This window comes from Zonotrichia albicollis, chromosome 3 (assembly GCF_047830755.1).
Source record: "Zonotrichia albicollis isolate bZonAlb1 chromosome 3, bZonAlb1.hap1, whole genome shotgun sequence".
In the NCBI taxonomy this organism is placed as follows: domain Eukaryota; kingdom Metazoa; phylum Chordata; class Aves; order Passeriformes; family Passerellidae; genus Zonotrichia; species Zonotrichia albicollis.
Genome location: NC_133821.1, coordinates 53,027,197 through 53,051,728, shown reverse-complemented (window position 1 = coordinate 53,051,728; position 24,532 = coordinate 53,027,197). Strand labels below are relative to the sequence as shown.

The 24,532-nt window shown below is 38.9% G+C and overlaps 1 protein-coding gene across 2 annotated transcripts in view; it reads right to left on the bottom strand.

The window, feature by feature from the left end:
* TTC13 (tetratricopeptide repeat domain 13) overlaps nucleotides 1–23,018 on the bottom strand; it is a 41,630-nt gene extending 18,612 nt beyond the window's left edge. Inside the window, exons 1-12 of one of the 2 annotated variants that reach the window (XM_074537449.1) lie at nucleotides 22,471–23,018; nucleotides 18,751–18,845; nucleotides 15,938–16,013; nucleotides 13,091–13,161; nucleotides 10,744–10,809; nucleotides 9,160–9,252; nucleotides 7,985–8,101; nucleotides 7,057–7,167; nucleotides 3,507–3,589; nucleotides 2,252–2,393; nucleotides 839–1,013; nucleotides 261–417 (exon numbers count right to left, since the gene is read on the bottom strand). In XM_074537449.1, the coding sequence (XP_074393550.1) occupies nucleotides 261–417; nucleotides 839–1,013; nucleotides 2,252–2,393; nucleotides 3,507–3,589; nucleotides 7,057–7,167; nucleotides 7,985–8,101; nucleotides 9,160–9,252; nucleotides 10,744–10,809; nucleotides 13,091–13,161; nucleotides 15,938–16,013; nucleotides 18,751–18,845; nucleotides 22,471–22,909 (1,625 nt within the window). In that variant the 5' untranslated portion in view covers nucleotides 22,910–23,018. The remainder of the gene's footprint in view (nucleotides 1–260; nucleotides 418–838; nucleotides 1,014–2,251; nucleotides 2,394–3,506; nucleotides 3,590–7,056; nucleotides 7,168–7,984; nucleotides 8,102–9,159; nucleotides 9,253–10,743; nucleotides 10,810–13,090; nucleotides 13,162–15,937; nucleotides 16,014–18,750; nucleotides 18,846–22,470) is intronic. The other variant, XM_074537450.1, reaches the window with a different exon arrangement.
* Nucleotides 23,019–24,532: the final 1,514 nt, after the last annotated feature.

The window sequence follows — 24,532 nt, the reverse complement described above, 5'->3', positions numbered from 1 at the left end:
GAGAAAAACATGCATCAGACATAGCTTGGTTATAAAAGTCCTGAAACCATTTGGCAAACAAATCTGTGTTTTACAAATCAATACCATTTGTGTGAGAAACATTTTAAAGGATAAAGAACACTCATTCCTCCTCAAGTCCACTGAACATACATAGTATGTTGCAGTTTACATGCAATATCTCAAATTAATTCAGTCTTACTGAAGTCAATGGCAGATCCCCCCCTCCATTTAAAATGAGATTTAAAAATAAAAATTCTCACTTTATATGTGGCTGTAACCCTGGCTGTTCTTCATAATTTTCTATAAGAAAAGGAAGATTTTTGGCCCAGTGATCCTTGAAATTTCCAGGAAGATCTGTATCAGTATTATACTCTGTAAGAGGGGTATCCAAATGTGCATGCAAATACCTCGAATACTCTGAAGGAAAGAAATAAAATTAATACTGTTTGCATAATCAGTTTACTTATGCCATTACACAAAAACAGTAACCAGGTTATATGCTTGGCAGTTAAACAACATCAATTAAATAAGTCATTATTTTTAGATAATATCATTTTTCTATTAGCCAATTTCCAAGATAGAAATAAGTCTTTTTCAACCAAGTATCACAACAGTCTACACTTATACAGAAATATATATTCCATTCCTGGATTTAGTTTTTAACTTTATGAACAATAAGAATCAGTGTATCTTTTTCTTAACATACATACTCAACAGTGCTCATGAGAATGTACACTGTTTTCTCTAGAATGACCATAATTACAGGCAAGCTTACACTTTTAGGGTCCTTGAAGCATTTAAGAAAATTTTTTAAAAACCCCAAATAATTCCAACTTACCTCGGAGATATTTCACTTTCAGATATTCTGGACTGGCCTTCTGTCCTGGTAGAGGATCATTTAACATAACTTTGGTCTGAGCTTTTATGCCTTCATAAAACTGTCCCATTGCAACATGGCTGAGACCCTTCATGTACTGGCACACTTCATTGTATGGTTCCAGCTGAAGACATCTCTAGGAGATTAAAGGAACAAAGCACCCATAAATCAAGAGACAGAAAGACTATCTTCAAATAATCCAACCTGTCTGGCCAGAAGACATGTGAAAAGATTTAATGATTATTAAGATCCACTTCCATCATCATTTTCTTTCAAATGCTGCTGAGCACTTAAATTGCTAGCAAATTTAAGAAAAAATATTTTCAGCTTTATAAAAGGGTAAAAAACTGAAACCCCAAACCTTGTCAATGCAAATATGTCTTTGCATACTTTTCTCTAATAATATTAGCTCAATGTTAGCTGGGTGAAATTAAGCAAAATATACTCCTGACAATATTGCAAATTATTTTGGGTTAAGTATATAGATGTACATCTCTTTTGTCATTTCCCCCATTCATCTCTTCACTACTTCATGCATTAGTACACTTCTATGTTAGTCAGCTATTTACTGTATATTAAACACACAGCAAATTCCTGTTTATGATTCAGAAATGAATGCTCCAATTCTTCCAGTAATGACATGTTTTTAGAAGAGCATCTCCATCTCAGAAGTTGAAGTACCTTTTCAATTACATCACTGTCTACAAACTGGGTTATAGAAGGTGAATATGTAATAATGCATGTAAAGTGTTCTCCCTGGGATAAGCACAGACTCATTTGGAAAGGGATCTTATTTCATTCCTTGTTTTAAGAATATGGGCATACAAATAACATCTGCCTTTTTTTGTTCTGTCTCCAAAATAAGGCAATTATTTAATGCCAGTAGAGATAGGCAAGATTTTTGGCAACATGAAAATTTCTGCAAGCACAATGAATCACAACATATGCTGAATTTTTCAGAAGAAAATACTCTAGAAAAATTAGATAAACATTGTAAATTATTTTCAGCTGAAAATTAAAGACTAGTACATTTTACCTTTTATCCAATATGAAAAAACTTTAAGCTTCAAGTCAAAGTATCAGCAAGAACACAATTACCAGTTTAAAAAGAAAAATAAAATATTTCAGTTAGCGCTTGGCTTTACAAACACAGAAAACAGTTAAAGAAGCCACCTTAGTTTTAGCAAGATTACATTTTTAATTACAAACTGTTAAGTTTTATCTTTTAAGACAGATTCAGAAAAGAATACTTCTAGTTCAAATGCACACACATTCAGAATGAAAAACTTTTAAATTTTTCCCTTTTATTGCACTTGTTGAATACAAGACCTTGCTAAAACATGTAAATTTTGTGTTTACTTAGGGCCTGCTTACCTTAAAATTCTTTAGTGCTTCATCTAAGCTACCATGATGATAAAGCATCATTCCCTTGAGCTGTAATGTCTGGACATGATTTTGATTCAGCAGTAAAGCCTTCTGGAAGCTCTCTGTAGCAGCATCAAAGTTGCCAAGCTCTCTAGGTGATTCCAGAAGACAGAAAGTGAAAAATAAAAACAGAAGGCAACAGTGACAAAAAAAAATTGTTAAAGGTGATTTTAAGGTGTCCAAAGGGGATATCATCAAAGAGAAACAAAGTACTAAAGCAAAATTTCTATAACAAAAGCAGTAATTTTGCAACCATTCTCCTGTGGCAATAAAAGAACAGCTGCACAGCTTGTTACTTCCAGAAATATGTACTCTGACATACAACCCCACAAGAGCACAGATCTTCAAAATCCTCAGTAGACATTAAAACTATAAAAACACATACCTAAGGTATTTCTTCAGAAACTAAAGTAAACAAAACTTCCACACAAAGCATTCTTGGAAAAAATATCTTTGAGAGGACTTTTTAACTTTTTTTAACTTTTAAAATACAAAAATGTTATTAAAAATTTACCAACTACTTAAATGTTGACTAAGAAGAAAGCACGTGGTATTTGAAAACTGAAATGAACTAAAAATGTACTGACTGGAATTACTCCATGTGCAGGACAGCTGTACATGTCAGCAGACAGTAAAAACAGTCACAGACAAACTGTCGTGAGAAAATTAAAATAGAAATAGTATACAATTTAGTTTATCATAGTTTTTCAGTTCAGTAATTCAAAAAAGAGCAAGTCAAGAAAAACAAACAAGATTTACTAGTTTTAAATACATTTGCCAAGAAGAATTTTTAGCAGAATAGTGATTACCCACAGCTCTTTACTTTCAAATAAATGCATGAACACCAAAGCCACTACATTTGAAGCAGGATTTAATCACCTATAGCTCATGTTGTATTAACCCTTTCTATCATTTTAAAATCACTTAGCATACTTAAAACACATCTTACTGAAAACTGCCATTTAGCTAACCATTGTGTCTGGGAGACTCAAAGAGCTCCCAGAGACTAAATGAAAAATACAAAGCAAACATAGAAATTATTTATATTGAACATATCCTGACACAGCCATACCAACTGCTGGAGCTACCAAATACCACATTTGGTTCTGCACAACTTGTAATAAATGTGTAAAACTTAGAGTGCATTTTAAAGAACACAACCGGATGAAAAAATGACTTTTCAACTACTTCTGATTATGAGTACCTGTAGGCTTGTCCGAGACTTTTATATGCATCTATGAAGTCTGCTTTCTGCTTCAGAGCTTCTTTGAAGGATTCAATGGCTTCCTACAGAAAGGAATCAACAGAAAAACCTGTAACTTACTACATTCATTATGTTTCAGCATCCTCAGTAGTTACTAGCTATGGAATTTATGGTTATACATCACAAGCTTTGGAAGGAACAAACGAGGCACGAATTTATTACAAAATCTATAGAGTAAAAATTATTACATAATAAATGAAATACCAAAACATCTTTTACAGTACTGACAGATTTAGCTGAAATTCCTTTGTCTAACATGCAATGGGAATGAGCAATTCTTTTAGCATTTTAATAGAGTTCAGAGATGAAATTCCTTCAGAGTTTGCTTTCAAAGCACAGTCTGCTCCCAAAAGCAAAGCAGTCTCTCCTTACAGTCTTCTTTGTTCATTCATAATGCACCTCTTAAGTTTTGGAGGCCAAAAGACTCCTTCAAATCTGCACTCTGCCTTTAATTGTCTCATTGCATTCTTTGTTATCGTCTCAGTTGGAAACAATTCTCTTTAGGGATTACAGAATAAGTGATCATCTTCACACAACAGTGTATACTGTTGCTATCACTGCTATTGCTGTTGTAAGGAATACAATGTAATACAAACAAAAGCTAACAATATAAGCATGTGGTTAAAGAAATATTCCTCTTCAAAGAATCTGATTAAGAACTCAGCTTTTTAAACTAGAGTGGCTACACAAACTGGAATATTCAATACTGAGACTTAGAATTAAGGATGGAATAATCAACTACTTTATATTACTAAGGAATGCCTGGAAAGTATCTTGAAGTCTTCAATGCAATAAATTAGATGCTGTAAGTAAAGAATTACTAGTATCTTTAGTCAATTTAGAAATTCTTGGTTAGAAAAACTATCAAATATATTCTGAGTACTACAATGCGCACAAAAATAACCACTGAACAAAAATGTAGGACAATCACCTACAACTACAGAGAGGCTCATATCCTATAGATAAGTTTTAAAATCAAGATTATTATTCCAAAAACCAGTGATTCAAACAAATCACTTTTCACCCAAAAATGAACACATCCACCCTCAACTCCAATCTTTAATTTTCAGCAGGCCTTATAAAACCTAACACATGGCATAGCTTTCCTTTAAAAGGCAGCCTGAATCTGACTGGAAGCTAAGGTGTACCTGGGAATGAAAAACCACTCAGTGATAATCTCTGAACATGAACATCAGAGTGGGAAAATGCTTCCTTTGAGAAAAGAAACTGGGGAGAAGGATGTGGCAATACAGAAACGTATTGACCTGTGTATCAGAAAGAAGAAAACTTTGCTTCTATTCTGCTAACTGAGACAGCGCTTATTTTTGTCAACTTTCCAGTCAGCTTTTTATTTTCGCCATCACTTTTTGGGGTCTCTGTTGCCTAAAACAAAAATCAGAAATCCAGACTATTATTTGTAAGTGTCTCTTTTTACTGCAAGAAGACACAGACAATAAAAGTTCAATGAGAGTCTGATGTTCTCACAGCATACAGTGAGACTGTGGAAAAAATACCTGCTTGAGTACTAAAAAAGTGAGGAAGTGGACTACAAAAAAAAAAAAAAAAAAAAAACGAGATAAGAATATAGTGCTGGCCTATGAAAGCACTGCATACAACCCATAATGAACCTCAAGCTGTTATCAAAAGTTAAAAAAAGAAGACAGCTTCCACTGTTGAATTCAGGAATCACACCACTGCATCTTATTTTTCCAACTGAGGATTTCAGATAACTTGTCTAATTACTTTCTCCTCTGGAAAATGGCAGCAGCACCTCTAAACACTTCACAAACAAGAAACAGGGGCAATATTGCTACACCTAAAACAGAGAGAAGTTTTGAGTTAAAAATGATGAAAACTTAAAGACATGGGATGAACCTACTTCCCTGCTGATTTTAGAAACTGAAGGAGCAAGTATGCTCCCTCAAGTTAGATATCAGCCTTCCAGAAACAACATAGGATTGAAATAAACATGCATAAAATGCAAGGCTCTACCAGTACTTTCCTTTATTACTCCCTAGCTCATTCAAGGAAGAGTTTAAAATTAATTTCTTCTTCATCCCTCTTCCCTTCCTAAAACTTAGGAAATCTCTACTGCGCGCGGGCGTACGCGGCCCTAGGTCCGGCTAGCTGGTGAGGGGCGAAGGCCAACGCCCCAGCGCATCAGAAGGCAGCCCCCCTCGGCGTCTTGGCCTCGGGCTGGGCTGGGTGATAGCTCGGAGCGGCACGCTGCGAGACGAATAAGGAGGCGGCCATTTGCTGGAGGTAAACTGTCGGTTTATTACAGAAGCACCAACGGGGATGGGCACCACCAGCAAATGGCCGCCTCCTTATTCGTCTCGCAGCGCGCCGCTCCGAGCTATCACCCAGCCCAGCCCGAGGCCAAGACGCCGAGGGGGGCTGCCTTCTGATGCGCTGGGGCGTTGGCCTTCGCCCCTCACCAGCTAGCCGGACCTAGGGCCGCGTACGCCCGCGCGCAGTGTGGCGCCCCACGTTGGGCGCCATCTTGCAGGAGGGGGCATATGTGGCCCGAAGTTTGGAGTCCGGCTAGCTGAGGGCGAAAGGCCGACGCCCCTCTGCAATTCCTGGCCAGCACCCTTCGGCGTCTGACGGCCTCAGGCTGTGCTGGCTGTGGACTGGCGTACACCGCTGGTATTGGGGAGGAACAGAGCTGACCACTTCACCAGGGGTTAAACGTCGGTTTATTGAAGGTGTTGTGGGATCCAAACGTGGGGAAACCAACCGGGAAAAGTTTTTCAATAGGGGGTGAAACAGGATTAAAAAGGAGGGGGGTGGGTACAGACGGAACCAATCGGGAAAGGTGAGGGGATGAACTTCACAGAACTGACACTCCATGGAGACCAATAATCAAAAGGTAAGGGAGGTGTCCTGGGACCCCAGCCAACCACCACCTCCAGAGCGGAGAAGGTTCTCGAAACCTGGGAGGAGAAGGGGGTGATTGACTGGGCCCAGGGAGGAGACAACTTTCACTTATAAGGGAAACTAGGGGAGGAGCAGTTACATATCGGCAACTATGAATAGCGGTTACTATAGCAACTTAGCTGACAGGGTAGCAGTGGCGGGAAAAACTGGGGGAACAAAACCATTTTACACATAATAGGGGAGAACAATACATAAATTGGGGGAATAACACAAGAAACTTAACAACACACTACAACACTCTACTTAATTTTGAAATTTTTGAACATAATCATACAAATACTAGCAGAGGTGCTGAATACAAATATCTTTCAAAGCATTATCCTTAAACATATCTGTTATCACTGACCTAATGAGATTCAACAAGACCTGCAGTATTTACAAATCATATAATGGAATCTTTTTGTTTTGCTTGCACTCTTTTACCTTAAAAATCTTCCTTATGTGAGAGAAAATAGATTTATCAACACCAATGATATTTCTACTGTTTTATGGAAATAACTTCAAATTAAAGGTATTGTTCCACATGAATTATTGTTTAATATAGCTTTACCTTCAGAAGTCCTCTGTGAAAGAAGGTTAAGCCTTTATAAAGCATAGCTATAGGCTGATTTTTGTTCAGTTCCAGTGAGCGCTGAAAATCTTCATGGGCTGTTGCATAATCCTATGATAAAGAAGGTTTCAGATGACACAGAAAATACCATACAAATAAAGAATATGCATTTTTATTTCCGTAAAAGTAAACTACAGAATTTTGTTTAATATATGAAGTCAGTCTCATGGCTAAGCAGCAATGATTATCAATTACCAATCAGAACATTAAAGAATGCACAACACACTTCCAACTTTTACAGAAAGTGCTGTATAAAACATAGTAAAGTAAATGCAAAAACAGCTGGAAGCAATCAGTAAAATCAAAAGAATCAAGCAGGAAATCAGCTATCTAGTATTCACACAATCTTTGAAGATAAAGCTACTTGTTCTACATTGAAGCTTTAAGAACACCACACACAGATCACATAGCAAAATGGGATGTTAGCATTTTTGTAGGGGTTTTTTGTTTATTGTGAGAAATGATTTTTTAAGTATATAAAAGACTTACTGCCTTGGCCGTAAATATTTTCCTTCTTAGACTGGTGTTTATTAATACTAATTAACTGCAGGTTATAAATCAAGTCAAATTCTTTATCTACTTCCTACTCCTCAAACACAAAAGTATCTGAGGTGTGCATGCAAGGTACTTGTCCCCTGATTCTCAGCATTAAATAGATTTGTCAATGAAATACTTAGTGAATACTCCTGAACTGTCAGAAAGCAGCTACAGGAGAAGCAGGGCTTTTGTTATTAGATTGGTTTGGGTTTTTTTAACTAAATAGGAAAGAAGTTATAGAACAAAATTAAGAACTAGAACAGAAGTCAACAAAATCATGAACAACATCCCAAACAACCAAAGCCAAAGAGAATCCCCAAACTCCACTAACCTCAGATATGAAGTAAAGGGTACCTCTGTGCCTGTAGAGCCTTGCTGATGGTTGTAGCTGAATAGCTTTGGTGAGATCTGATAATGCTTCACTGATTCGTCCTAGTGGGGACAATATCTAAGAGTACAAAACCAAAATACAGTTTAGGGCAGACAGACTGAATGGACTTGTTATAGAAATAGAAGATTATTCTTTTCCATGTTCAGCTTTAACAGAGTAATTGTATTTGCTAGAATAGGCTGGAAAGTTCCACTGTAAATGTCAGTAATTATAGCTTTTAAATCCCTATGAAAGAGTAAATCTGGAAGAATTTTTCTCAAAACTATCAGTGTACATGAACATCACCACATATTCAGAAATCCTGTATTCCAAACCAAAAACAAGTTGATCAAGGCAAAATACTCCATTTCAAGCCATTTCAACATATTTAAACGAAAATGTAATTAAAGTATCCTCCACAGCCTAATTTGAAAAAAAACATTCTCCCAATGGAAAATGGTCCATTTCCAATTATTTTAATGTCCTTCACATTTTTAAATCAAGGTTCACAAATGTGATACGAGATCACTAAAAAAATTAAAACTCTGAATATTATGGCAGTTATCACTATACAGTATGCTGACTTTAATATTTATACTTTTGATTTGTCTACAAAGCTGCTTCTTAACATCTTAACATTTTCTGTAACATAGTTAGCAAAAGAAAACTTGACTTTTAAAATAAAAAATATATGTGGGTTGGAATGATTTTTAAATTACATGCACAAATATAAACCTGGAACATTCAATTTTTAAAAAATTTGATATTTTAACAACTAGTACTCACTGTAGATTTACTAAGGTGACAAAAGGTGCAAACAGTAATGTTCAAGTGGTATTTTCATTAATTTCATAAAAAAAACAAACACAAATGATCTTGCTATATAGTATGTCAAAAAATGAATACTTACGCATAATATATGCCATTCCATTGGCTAAAATAACTCTATATGGTCTATGTCTTATTTTCAAACTAAACATTCCACAAATTACACTGTTTGAGAGGAAATGTGTGTATTTTAAAAGAAAGGAGAACAGAACACCAAGCTTTAGGCATTAAGTCAGTTAAGATATGACTGGAAACACAGTATAATTGCAACTTCTCCAAAAGTCTGAGAAGACACAAAAAATGCTCACTTCTGCTCGCTGTTCAAATACTTCAGGATGATCTGGTTCTAGACTAATCACCCTGCTGAGCTCAAACAGAGCAAGTTCAGCATTTTTCATATCCTGGAAATGAGAAAAATAAACAAGGTGAACAACTGTGCATACTTAGACTAATATACCCTCAAGATGAAGGACAACTAGATTGGCTAAGTGTTTGAAAGTGTAACAGTCGATATTAAAAGCTCTTCACATCTTTGCTAAAAACATCAAGAGGCATTATTCTGCAAATAGCTGGAAAAAACCACATCTGCTACAAACAATGAAACTAAACTTTGTTTCTACACATAATCTTTATGTTGTACGTCTAATAATTTATTAAATAACTCTGTGAATAAATATTAGATTTATAGCTCCAGAGGTACTTTGCTTGGCAGCAAAGCTGGTTCAAGCTCCCACGTGAATTCCAACACACAGGAACATTCATACCCACCAGTGCTGTCATCAGCACTGTCTGCAACTTAAGCCAAGTAGTACTGATGAATGGGATGATGCCAACAGCATCCTGCCTATCTCAAATTATAAACTGTCCTCAATTAAGTAGTTAATCAATAGGATGGAAGTAGTTACTTCATTGGAAAAAAATTCTAAGTAATTATACAGTACATTCTAGATTAGATTCCATTGATTTCTTTTTTTCTCAAAGCCAAGAAATTTTGTGCTTAATATCACCTTTGTGTCTTGAAGGTGTCACTCAAAAACTTTTACCAAGTGAAACTGTAACAACACCTAGCTAAATCAAGAAAACAAACTCACATTGTTGTTAAAAACAAGCAAATATGAGGGACCTCAAGCTCTTGACAGTACCCCTAGATAATTAAACACTCTGAAAAAGAAAATTTTCAAGGAATTACTAAATTACTCATTCTTCTAGAACTCTAGCAACTATTCAACCATGATTCAACTGGCCACAAATTCCTACAAGGACCACAGTCTACTCATAAATTTCTCAAATTTCTCTCGGATCAAGAAGTTATTCAAGCAGTAAGTATTGCAACCAAGTAATCTGATTTTTTTTTCACAAATTCAAAGTGGTATACTTATCAAGAGGCATAAGCAATCAAAAAGCAATGCAAAGTCCACTGTATTGGATGAGCTGACAATGTTTCCAGGCTGCAAAAGACGTTTTCATTTCCAAATACAGCTGAGGTACGGAGATGAATTCAGTGGCACTTCATAAGTTTTCTCTCAGAGGCAAAATACTGCCTGTTATCTTAATAGGCAACTCTATCAAGAAGCTGTGGCTCACAGCCTTACTATCTAGCACTCACAACAGCGCCCAATCCCTTCCTTTGGCACACTTACGTTGTGCAGCTTTACTTCCACAGTCTCGCAAAGCAAATGCTCCCATGGCTTGAGCAGTATGATCTGCTAGATCCCTCCATGTCATACAGTGCACCAGCCAAGGGACAGACTCCTCATGAAACAGAGGAGCTCAAGGGCTTTGGGGTGTACTTAACACATTCTCACCAGTCTAGTTACTCCTATTACAGGCTTTCTGATAGTTCAGACTCAAATAATTCAATCGGATACTAATTTAAAAAATTATCTACTCACATGCAGTCCTTTTTTTCCGTATGCTATCCCTCGTCCATAAATTGCACTAACCAGCTCCGGTTCTTCCTGTTAAACAAATAAAATATTAATTTGTGGTGTGGGTTTTTTGGTTTTTCAATATGTATTTAATTTTAGCTGATCTGAAGTAGTAAGCAATGAACAATCACAGCTACCAGGCAAGGAAATTTATTGTATCACAGTCCATACTTTCATATGCTCACAACTTCCAATTCAATTTAATGGAATTGTTCTGGAGTATTTCTCTGATAAAAAAGCCAAACAGAGAGCAGTTATCGTGCCACCTACCAAAACTATTACCCTGTGTACATTAGACTAGATTACAATACACAGTATTCATTAGAATACTCTGTTACCCATTGCAATAGTTGTAACCTTAGTGGTAATTATGTAACTTCTGTCTCATGTCACTGAACTGATAAAAAACATACATTTTGGCAACTCAAAGCTTATTTTCCATGCAATTTAAATTTGAGATTCAAAATCTGGGAGCAAGATATTATGACATCCTGATGAAATTTATATTCAGACAGCAGCTAAAACCAGAGGTATTCTACTAAAATAGTTCTGTAAAATTCAAACCAACTTTCCCTGGGTTAGATTTAATTTTGTGACTTTGCTACTTGGGCACTTAGACAGGATGCACCCTACATAGTAAATCTACTTCTTGTTTGATGTCATTTACTCCAACCACAGTTTCCCCTACAAATTTCAAGAACTATACAGCAAAACTGTTTTGTCAACACAACAATGCCTACACAGTAAAGTTTCCCTGAAAACCAGGCAGAAATCACCACCTTCACACCTGCAAGGAACACAGCTGTCCTACAAAGTTTGTAGCACACGCCTGGTCTTTTTTAATTGGGACATCCATCTGCCAAGAAACAAACTGTTTCCTAAGAAACAAACTGCTGTGGACAAAACAACAGAATACAAGGTATATCAATGCTGGCAGTTTGCCAGACTCCAGCTTATTCCAAGTTTATGCTTGGCTACATCAGCAGTAGGTATAGCTTCCTACTCTTAACACTATGGCTAAGCAAGGCTGTTTTATTCAGTTAAATGTTTTAATGCTCACTTTATATGTATTTAAAATTGCATTGTGGAAAACTGAGTGAACAATCATGATTACTTTACAGCCTTTCAGGCATACCATAAGCATGATATTAAAGCAGACTTTAAACTGAGATGTGGGCACTGCAGAAGTACTCTAGCACATAAACGCTTCTCCCAGAATCTTTCTACAGTTGGTGTATCTTGCTTATCTTCACCTTTTAAGTATTAAGTTTCCTTCTAAATAAAGACAGGAAACAATACATAAATCCAGTGGTTTTGAAAGCAGGATTTCTCATTAGGGTAAAAAAAAATCCTCACATTAAAGCAAATCAAAGACAGATATCACTAAAAACCTTTATTTAGTTTATTTGGTATCAACCAAATAAAAATAAAAGCACAAAAACCCCCCAAACATTCTTGTCCACAGATAAATTCCCAGGAATAATTCCATTAAATTGCCACACTTCCAGTCAATTTAAGAACAAGCCATATGACACTTAAAAGAAATACATGCCATTATTTGCAATATTGCTTCCAGCTTGCATTTGTGTACTTTAAACAGTTTAAATGAAAAAGTATGTCCATGCTTCTGAACGTTCCAGGTTTTTAGCCATAAAAATGCAGTATTTTTTAAATCATCTTTAGTTGAAGCTTATAATATTGTTGGGGCTGATTTTGTTTTAAATGTGACTACCTCCTACTTGATTAACTGTAGAAGATTCTGAATTCTTTATTTTGGTCAGGAAAAACACTCATAAGTATTAGTTATGTTTTATTTATATATTAAACTAATTAAATTCTTACCATTGAAAAAGGACAAAGGCAGCATACAAAATCATTTATCACTGTGAAAGCAATGTGTTACTTGCCACTAGCAATAAATTATCTCTACGAGGGCTTTTTTTCTTATGTTATTGGCACCATGCTGTCACCCAAAAAAGTCTACTTTAAAATATCTCATCCTACACAACAAGCAGACAATCTAAGAAACTTCAGCTCTGCAGAGGTCAGGCCTCTGAAAACACGTGCTTTTTTTGGTCAAAGTGCCATAAAAACTTTATGCCTACAGATGAGAAAAATACCAAATAAGCAAGATACTGATCACCCAGTTCTAACAGTATGCTTACGTTTGGATGGAAAAGAAAATGAACAAACAGTAGAATAATTACTCTCATTTTAAAATCCTTAATTTAATATTTGTTTTATTAAAAGCCATATGTGGCAATGGATATTTTCATTGAGTTATTTTTTGGGGTCCAAGCAGAAAACTTACCTGCAGCATTGTTGAAAAATGTCGTATAGCTTCATCATACAAGCTGTTGCCAATCAACACGTATGCAATTGCTAAGAAAACATTAAAAATGTAAATAACACAGAAAAAAAAATCACTTTTTAAAGCTATTACATACTACGAAATTGTAAAATGTTTAAGTTCCTACATGGCAGTGAAGATTCTTTTAATCAGAGGATTCCTGAATGGCCACCAAAATGACATGACTTCCCTCAGCCATTACCTAGCATTCATGAATTACTCAATTCATACTGTGCTCTTCAGAGCCTTTTGGGATTTTGTGATCTACTTGTGGGTTTTTTCTCTCCTTTTTACAAGTCCTTTAGGAAAGGACCCATGTTTGCTTCTCAAATACTTAGGATCAGAAAAGGCACTATGATCCCAATACAACAGTTCTGGATGCTTTCTCAAAAGTGTCACCTGGCTAAGTTTTTTTGACAATTTGATTAGGGAACTTCTACTTGTTTGCGCACATATTAATAAACTTTACTAGTTCACAATAAGATTTTCCTTCATTTGAATTACCTAGAAATACCTCAACTAAACTGATTTCACTATTAAAAAACTGAAACTGGAAAACAACGGAATCTTCAGCTATGTTATAATTATGAGAAGCTTTCAAGTTCTTGTGCTTCCCCACATTTTGAAGTAGAAGCCAAGTGTTTGAAAAAGAAACAGACCGTCAGAAATATGTTCCTGTAATCTCCACAAGATATAAAAATACGACTGGAAAGCGGTAGTTTTGCTTGCATGACTGAAGTTCAGTTCTGACACCTGAATATCTCAAGATTGTTTCATTCTGCATGTTTTAATCTCTCACAATTCTTAACTCTGAACTAAGCTCTGTCTACACTGCCAACACAACCCAGTACCTTGAAGCCCACAGCTATGAAAGTTAGCGAGAACTTTTCCCCAGGCAGTTTGTTCAAACAGCTGGCAGTGGAACTACAAGCAGATTTCACATTTCCCCACTTACAGTGAATTTAGCAACAGAAGGGGCACCTCTTAGCTTAATTATTTATTCAAACATGAGAAGAGACAAGTAAGTCATTTAAAGCAAAGGCATTATTAACAGGACACAGACACTTATCTTTCAGGCAGGCAGAGCCACATTGTTTTGGCAGCGCTGCTAAGCACAGTTCATTAAAAAAGGAAAACAGTTAAATGAAAAAGAAATAAGAAGTGTATTTAATCCAGAGCTTGTCTCATACTCAGAGCACTTTTATTATGAAGAAGGAAATATTTGTGTGCAATATAAGCTTTCTCCTCAATACATAAAAAGCTTCACTTGGCACAAATACATAGGATTACCAAAAAAGGGGAAAAAAATGGCCAGGGGGAAGGACAGGATGAAGAGCTCTTGAATTTTCCTCATTTCATTCTTCTTCAAGACTATACAGTTATTACTATCATCTTTACGCTTTCAATCCCAGAACACAGAAAAAGTGGAACATAAAATAAAGTCAACTCAACCATTTCAGCGTTAAGAAAAAATCTGGAGGACACAAGATAACCAAGACTAATATTGTCACTCAGTTGCCTTACTGATAACAACTGTATTCAGTTTATACAAGATACTTGGCAAAATGCCACACTGAACTGTGAACTGTCTGCAAAACTCTGGCAAGCGGCTGACAGCTAGTACCTGATACAGTACCAACTTCTTTTTAAACAGTATCTTCTTGAGTTTTTAATCTTTAATATTACAAAACTACAAGTACTTCATTATGAAAAAATCTAATGGTTAACAATGGCCCATTAGCCAAAGTATTTCAGTCTCAACATTCCTTCAGAAGGCCCCATACATTCTGTGCTACTTCTCCTCAGAACAGTTAAAAGCAACATGCAAAAACGAGAAGGACCAAACCAGGCTCCTCACACCACAACATCCTTGGACTAAAGTGGGTAGATAGGTGCCAGCCTACATGGCAAACATGTAGCATACTTCTAGCAGAGTATTCCAAGTCTACAGAACAGATACTAGAAGTACCAGATATTTTCATCTGACTAGAAGTTTAGTATTCTTTGCAGGATTCTACGAACATAGAGCTAGGTAGTCTAGGAATATAAAAAAAGATTAAGCTCCCAAATTTTCCTGGATAAATTCATGAAGGTAGAAACTATGTCAGAAAAAAACCCTTCTTAATTACTTTAAACTCATTAGAGGGGATTAAAATTTCTCTTTACTCTTATACAAAAGATGGTCTGCTGCCCTCCTTGACACACATCCTCAACAATCTCTTGGCTACCTTGTAATACCATGATTTGAAGAACCAGTGCAACTCTGTTTTGAGTCCCTTGCAGAAACTATTTCCTGCTCATTTATTAGAAATGCCCCCATTTCTTTGTGCAGAGTGTGCTTTGAAAAAACTTCAAGTAGCAGCCTAAGACAGAATTCAGAAAGTCTTCCTGCTGCACATAAGTTCTGATGGGAGGAGTGTGGAGACAGGAAACAGATCCAAGATCTAAGCTTCATAGAAAACATACTGCATTGGTTGCATTTTCTGGATGTTTGAACAGTTTTAGTCATCAACAATCACAGAAAAATGGAAACAGGAAGTAGCTGAGCATATTAAAAAGGATTTAATCAGAATTCTTTTTGAACATCTGCTTAAGCAGACATGGTGAAGAATTCTAGTGAAGAAAGCAGGAAAGGTTTTTAGCAACATTTTTTTTGCTTTATACGACCAGAGAAAACTTGCTGTATTTCCAGACTTATTAAGATCAATTTGAAGTTAATGCATCACTTCAATCATCAATTTTCAAAACATTTAGTGCTAATAATTAGCACATCATTCACCTGCACAAACCTTATATAAAACATCTTACCCAGTTCTTCATTTGTGTTGTCATTATCAGTAGCAAATGGAAATCGTTTTTGTTCTGCAAGCAACTTCGCTTGACTCTGTAAAACATCATGTTTTCAAGTGTTCAGCAAACAACAACACAGAATTTAACAGAAAATCCACGTCGTAAATCCTTAAGAGAATGCCTTAAAACACAAAGTTAAAACGAATGTGATTTCACTAAGGTAACTGAAATCAAGTTCATTCCTAGTCTTCCACAGGGAGAAAAGCTTCTCTTCAGTCAGATGCTGCTGTTTTCTGCTCTAACATAAGGGTAATCAAACCTCAGAAAGAACATTGTCAGCATTTTACCAGGGACTGATGCTTCTGGATTGCTTTTGCTTAAGGGCAAGTTTTCTGGCCTTTTTAAGACACCTTACTTCTTATGAAAGTTTATACTGTTTGCCCTATAATTATTCCTTTGTCTCCTGCAAGAGAAGAATACTGCAGAAGAGTAAAACACTGAAAATAAACACTGAAAAGAGTATCACTCCATCAATATAGAACAGCTAAACTGCACAATGCCATACTAAAGAGGCTGTCCTTTCAACAATGACATTCTATCAGTTCTACACTTTGTTCAAACTGTAGTCTTACCTAGGATGTCTGTTCCCTAAAAATGCACCTATAGAAACCAAGAGTGTCAAAGACAAGCCCCTCAGAAATGTAGAAATATTCAGCTCTATTTATTTCCACAAATACTTCTCATAGACAGCTGTAAGCCTACCAGAGTAGCTTATGTTAGAAAAATACAAAGTGTTCATTTAAATCAATTGGTCTTTCAAACTGTTTTAGGAAACAAGAAGGGGGGGAAATAACATCTCTCTCCATTCAGTTATCTTCTTTCAATTCAACTAAACAGCTTGTTTCCACTACTGTTTTCCTTTAAGGTTGTTTTGCCTGTCCAATCAAAAGTAGCCACATTAACTGTGTCCACAACACAGACATTTCATTTACCTAAAAAGTGCAAAAGTTAAATGGCCAGATTCCATTGCACAGTTTTTGCCCTGTGTGTCTAATAACGAGGAGAACATCTGGTCTGCTCTAAGAATTTAGTGTTTTGGAAAACAAGAATGACAAGCAAATGGATTTTACAACTTTTTATTTTTTACTGCAATTACAGGCGATATATGTGCTCTACATTACACTATACCACTGAAAATTGTTACTCTGCCTGTATCTGCACCTCTGCACTAACAGAGTGTGGCAATTATTACCCTTGTAGAGAAAAGCCATTAGTAAAACAGCACAAAAATGAGTAGAGTTCAATAGATATAACAATAAGAAAACTAAATCTACATTGCAATCCATGTGCATTTACCAACGCAGCGCTTTCATATCACCAATGGCTGTCATGCAATATTCAGAAAATGATCTTTAACAACTCTACAAAACATTATTCTTCTATAATTGTCTTAATATTAGGAAAAACAGCACAACATTTTTACTGAAGGAGAATCTCTTCCTTGATGGATTTACATAAGCAGATCTACACGTCTTTGTCTGCAGACAAAGATCTAGCCAGATTCCACACTGGTGCTGGAAAATAAGCCCCAAGCAGAAGGATCTCACAATACATTAGAATGATTTGCTATGGATTACTGAGCTGCATGTGACAGCAAGAGAAGTACCACTACTCATCTGTTTTGACATTACAGAGTAACAGAACCGTTGTGGTGGCAGAGAAAGTGGTTTCACACTTCCTCAACAAACTCTGAATTCAGGTACAGGTTAAACATCCTGCAACTCTACACACAAAAAAAAAGTCAGTCCCTCTGTCTTCAAGAAACAGGAGAATTTTCATCATAGCACCATATCCCAACAGATTTGATTCTTGCTCTCTTTAAAACAAATCTTTTGGGTTTTTTTAACGGGGAAATTTCTTTCTAACAAATACACATTTCACTGTTAGAAAGAATTGCTGGTACTGTTGGACTAGACAGGAAAGATCTCCTGACCAATATATGATGAAGTCTAAGGAGAACATTCAAGTTAAACAATTAGCTTAGTGGATTTGCAGTATAGTAGTTTTAATTCCAAGTACCACCTTTGGAGAAGTTGCTTCCAGTTAAAATATTGCTTACACACTCCCTCAGCCAATAATTTCTAAAAATTTGCCAAAGCTACTTTGTTTATTCACATGAAAATAATTTGAAGATTTTCAACACCTTCACACTGAAGATGTAACATCAAACCTTTGTTCTCAAAAGGCTAAGAGTAGTGTTGCAACAAAACCCAAATTCCAAACTAGTCTTCTTGAGATCTCTCTACCAAAAAATACTCTTCTTTTGTCAGAATATTCTTCACATGCCAGGTCAGTATCACATTTAGCGAAATACAGTCTGAAGTCTCTAACTCTCATCTTTGCAGTGTTACTTATGTAGAGACTAGAAGTTATTACTCTTACTTCTACATGCATTTTTCAGTAAACCTCAGAAGCTAATCTGGGAAAAAGCTAATGCACCTCCCCCTTTTCCAGGCATAGCCCCTGCACCCCCAAAACCAAAAAATAAATTGGTTAATTAATTGAGGTGGAGGTTAGCTCTCAGTGACAACATCTGCTTCAATTAGTTGACAACCCTAAAGACTCCTGACAGATACCTACAAATTAATACTTTTATGAGCAACTTGAGTTTATTCATACTGAAGCCTTTTGGGCAGCAATGCCTACTGATTAACAGATCTATTTGCATTTATTTCCCTGAACTTCATTCTAATTGGTTATGCAGCTGAAGCAGTCTGCAACTTCAACAATCTAGTAAAATTATTTTGTACATTATATTCTTGATAACATACCAGAATTTTTTCTGTATTCAAGGAAAGTATAGATTCACAGGACGATGATCCTCCTATGTCACAATCCGATTCATGGAAATGCAAAAATGATGAATCTGGGAGAAGAGAGAGAAAATACTTGTAGGAACTCATAGAGTATATGTTCTATTATCTCATCTCACATTTCCTCATGTTTGGCTGAACAGCTTCCCCACAGGGCATCCCCCAGGACAGAACTTTCATTAAGTGCTCTCTGCCCATAGCATTACACCCACAGAGCCAGGGAAGCAATAGCTGACATGAAAGCTTCATCTAATTAGTTTTATCCCTACTTATGTTTATGCTTCTGGTTATGAATAGATTAATAAAAAGAAATGCTAAAAAAATGGGGCAGAGGTGAAAAAGGAGGAAGCTGGAAGCAAATAACAAGGGCTTGGGGTAGACATGTCTTCTTTTAGCATTATGATTCCATTCTCTCATCCAAAAAGTAGCAGATAAAATTCATTCCAATCCCAGAGAGGGAAATAAATGGAATGGACCACAAAGACATAGGGGAAAGCTGCAGGAAACAGAGGTATAAAGATTCTAAAAAGCAGTCAGAATAATGAACTGTAATTGACCAAACATATACAAAGGTAAGTTACTAAAAATGTCATTTTAAAAAGCATAAGGCTGATTCATTTCTCCTAAAAGTCAAACACAGCTTGTTGGCATAGCAGAGAAAAAGTTTAAGATATCAAACAAATAAAGTAACAATAATAATCAACTACTCCCTCAGATTGACAGGCAACAGAAACCACCACTTCCTCTATGTCATGCTTTTAATTGCTATGGCAATAGAACTGTTAACTTTCAAATCTTTGGAACCTAGAGCTTCTATCATCTTTAAATATTTCAAGAATAAACAAGAAAAAGAAAATATACAGCATTATCTCCTTGAAACCATGTCACAAATACCAAATTTTATCATCTCCCTTGATGTTTGTAAATCTAAACCTGATGCTAAGTTTGAAAGGCTGGGGGGCAGGGTGTGCTCTTATATTTTGACTTCTTAAGGATTGTAGTTAATTAATTCCCTATCTCTCATAAGCACAGAGCTAAAAAAGAAAAAGATACAGTCTTCTTGTAAAGAGAAATAAAGGAAGCATCTAAAATCATTCCCTGTAAACAGGAACTTGGATCTACATTGAGCCATAAATGATAAGCAGTGGGAGAAGTTTTACAACAAAAGCAAGGGTAGTAAAAAGCAGAAGTTCAAAGTTTAAAGTCAGTCCTGTGAGAACAGTAGCAAACCACTCATAGTTTCCAAAAAGAGCGCTGCCAGCATGACGTTTCATCCCTGCCCTTTGTTCTTCACATCGGTCAAACACTCCTGCGCTACGCCAGCGTTATGAACATGTTACTTGTTCCTGTTGGTGCTTGTGATTCAGTAACTTCAGAGTTCTGGCTGCAGACTCAACAAGAAACTTTTGCTTCAGACATCAAAACAAAGAGGTGCAGGCATGGCCTACCTCTGGAATAATTTTCTTCACAACAGCAAGGATTTACTGAAATAATTTTTTGTAAGGTGGTAGGGAATAAGACAGCCAAGCCACAAGCTTGATATAAGCTACAGCAGGGATAGGCTCCCTCAAATCCTGCAGTTCTTGGCGAAACAAACTGCTTTACTCATATGGAGAAATGGATCTGCCTTTGTCTGCAAGTCAGACACAATCAAAACTGAACCACATTAACAACTTCATGAAAATGAAGCTTTCTTCATTTTCAGAAACACCAACCAGAGAAAGTACTTTGGACCTTGTAGTAGGCTACGGGGAAAACTATTTGAGACCAAAAAAAAATCTCAGCTTCTGTGCAAGTTGTACTAAAACAAAGACTGAGAGCTCAAGGGAATTTTTCAATTGGCAATTCATTTAGCCCCAGCACGTAAACAGCAAGGAGTGAATTGGTATAGAGCTATTTGAAGGCAAGTAAGTTGTTCTGTAAGCAAGGCCTATCTTACTCCCAGGGCATGCAAGGTACCTGAGACACCTGATGATTCAATCAGAACTCTTTGTACCGATCCTAGTTACACCGGTTTCTTTAAAACAACATCCGCTGTTAAATCAGAATCTAGTCTTCCAATTCCACCTCCGAAGGAGTGCCTTGAGTCAATCATTCATGTCAGGTCTGGTAACAGATGTAATCAAGTGCTTTGCCATTTATTAACTTGTAGGGTATACAGATTTTTATCTCAACACTGGGTGAAAGTCTTCTTGTTTTATGCTTAAGCTTGAATAATTTGTAGCAACGGTTACCTGAGATAACTTTCAAGATCTGGTTTCACCTTTAGGTACTATGGCTCTCAGCCACTGCAGCCACACACACACAAAGGTGATAAAAACTAACCAAAGAACTTCATAGTGTGAAGACAAAAGCACACACAGAAGGGAGGGGAGAAAGCAAAAACCCAGGCACATGAAACTCATAAGAAGTTATTTCCACAAAGTCTGTTATTCAAGTGGATTACATTAGTTTTATATTAGTTGTTAGGGACCATGGAATTGCTGACATGAGTACAGGCCTTATGAAATAAAGGGAAGGGGAAAAAATCACAAAACCATGCTGATAACTAGGATATCATGACACATCACTGGTTATTCTCTTATACATAATTTAGTATCACATTCCAAGCAACTGATAGACATTTTTCTTCATCTGCATTGCATGCACATTACGATTCAGACTGGCATCTTTGTACAGCTCATTCACACCATGCTCAAGATCAACAATCACAACACATTAAACCACACGATCCAGATGCAAAAGATATTCAAGCAGATAAAAATAGTTTTAACTATGCCTGCATTACAAGCCATCAGTTAACGTGAAAAATAGCAGAAGATCTGCCACTCAAACTTGGTACTCATAAGAGAAGCACCCAAGTCACCAGTAAAATAGATGTAATGTAGCTGAAATGAAATCGAGCCACACCTCACTCACTGAAACACAGAACTGATATGGTTGGAAGAGACCTATGGAGACCATCCAGTCCAACCCTCCTGCAGGGTCACCTTGAGCAGGTGACACAAGAACACACCCAGGCAGGTTTTGAATGTCTCCAGATAGAGAAAGTCTGCAAGCTCCTTGAGCAGCCTGTTCCAAGTGCTCCGACACCCTCATACAAAGCGGTTCTCCCCCAGGTTGAACTGGAACTTGTATTTAAGTTTGTGGTCACTGCTCCTTAATCCTGTCTCCGGGCATCACTAAAAATCTGGCACCATACTCTTGACACCTTCATGAGATTCCCTCTCAGTCTTCTTTCCTTTAGACTAACATGCCCAGCTCCCACAGTCTCTCTTCGTGAGAGACGCTCCAGACCGCTGGACCCTCTCCGGCAGCTCCTTGTACTGAGAAACCCAGTAACACAAGCAGAGAGTACAGGCGTATCCCCAAACTACTGAGCGCGGGAATGAAAAAGCAGCAGAGTCCAGCAGCCGGGCTCGGAGGTGAATGGGCAGCAGGGATCCTGCGTGTGGTACCTAGGGCTTGCCCGCCCAGGGGTGAGAGGTTTTCCCGGGCTCGCTGCCACAGCCCCTGTGGCTCCGCGCTGCCGCTCACCCTCGGGCAGCCTCGCTGTGAGCCAGCCGAGGGCAGCGGCGGCACAGCCCGGGGGCCGCCGGCACCCCGCACCGCCCCGGGCCCCACCGGCACCGCCGCCCCGGGCTGCGGACGGTCACCGCGGCGACGCCCCTGACTCACCGCACTCGGCCGAGTACTGCTCCGCCCACTCCCCCGTCGGGCCGTGGCGCTGCCGGTGCCGCTCCTGCTGGAACAGGGACAGCGCCGGGTAGCGCTCGGTGAGGGCGAGCGCGGCCGGGGCCAGCAGGGCCAGCACGGCCAGCGGCACCCACGGACCCCGCGCCAGCCCGCCAGCAGGTGCCATCTTCACGGCGCGCATGTGCGCCGCCTCGCCCGGGAACACGGGGTGTCCCCGCCGCCCCTCCCACGGGGCCGCACTCGCACTGCCCCCTGGGACATGGAGTTCTCCACCTGCGCAGCCGGGCTTGCGGCAGCGGCAGGAAAACCACAGCTCCCGGGATGCAGCGCGGCTCGGTCTTGCTCGGCCGCGCTCCCGAACGCGGAAACGAGGAGGCGGTGTGGAAGCGCTGACAGGGCTGGGCGTGCTCCTGCGCGCCATGGCGGCGCTCGGCGCCTACCGCTGTATCGAGTGCAACGGAGAGGCGACGGAGCTGTACCGGGACTACCAGCGCGGAGTGCTCCGTATCTCCATCTGCGTGAGTCGGGGCGGCGAGCAGTGCGTGGGGGAGGCCAGGAATGCACGTGGGAAGCTCTGACGTCAGCAGGCGGCGGCGCGCGGCACGTGGTAGTGGGCCCGGCGGCACGCGGGCGTCTGAGCCCGTTGGAGCGCCCCCTGCTGCCGGGCCGGAGCCGCGCCCGCGCGTTGGGGCCGCTTTCCCTGAATCCTCGTGTCCTGTGAGGAAAGGCTGAGAGAGTTGGGCCTGTTCAGCCTCGAGGAGAGACGGCTGGGAGCGGGACTCATCAATTGTATAAATAGCTAAAGGGAGGGTGTCTCATCCAGGAGTATAAATATCTAAAGGGAGGGTGTCATGAGGATGGAGCCAGACTTTTCTTGGTGGCCACGCAATAGACAAGGGGCAATGGGCAGATACTGATGCACAGGAAGCTCCACCTGGATATGAGGAAGAACTTTACTGTGCAGGTGACTGAGCACTGGAACAGATTGTTCTGAGAGGTTGTGGAGTCTCCCTCACTGGAGATGTTCAAGAACCATCTGGACACAGCCCTGTGACACATGCTCTTGGATGGCCCTGCTTGAGCAGGGAGGTTGGATCAGATGACCCCGTGTGGTCCCTTCCTGCCTGACCCGTTCTGTGATTCTGCAGGTTTTCTGTCTGCTCTGCTTCCCAGTGCCATTGTCTCCTGTTCCTTGAGTGCCCCTGTGCGCTGGAGCTGTCCTGACTGGCACTCTGTGTGCTCAGCCTGGCTCTTGCTGAAGGGCAGATCTGAGCGTGGCTCCATGGCTGAACACAGCTCCCGTGCCACTGGACCTGAATGCCAGGGTCTGAGTGATGACTGTCTAAAGGGATCTGGAGTCCTGGTCAATGATAAGTTGAACAAGAGCCAGCAGTGCCCTGGCGGCCAGGAGGGCCAACCCTGTTCTGGGGGCATCAGGGACAGCATCACAGCCAGGCAAGGGAGGGATTGTCCTGCTCTCTTCTGCAGTGGGGCAGCCTCACCTCAAGTTGTTGGGGCAGTTTTGGGCAAAGCAGAATAAGAAAAATGTAAAGCTGTTGTAGAGCATCTAAAGGAGGACACAAAGCTGATGAAGGATGTAGAGGGGAAGCCATATGAGGAGCAGCTGAGGTCACTTGGCATGTCCAGCCTGGAGAAGGGGAGGCTGAAGGGATACCTCATTGAAATCTACAACTTCCTCTGGCTTATTAATCTAATGCTGATAAACAGATTTAAGGCAGCCTGGGAGCCAGTAGATGGCACTCATTCCCCTTGGCATTTAACCATTTGAGGACCAAAGATCCTGGTCTGTTGCAGCTGTGGCATGCCATGTAGAATCAAAGACTTAAGTCCCAGTTGCTATATTCATCACAAATGCTAAACTCATATATAAAGAGTAACAAATTGAGTAAAAGAAAGAGCAAAGAATCACATATTCCTAGCAATCTGGGATTGTGTCCACCTTTCTCCATGCAGCCCCAGATCTGTACCATTTTTCACTGACTTGTACCAGTCTGTTTGCTCTGGCCCTGTTGTGAGTTGTCAT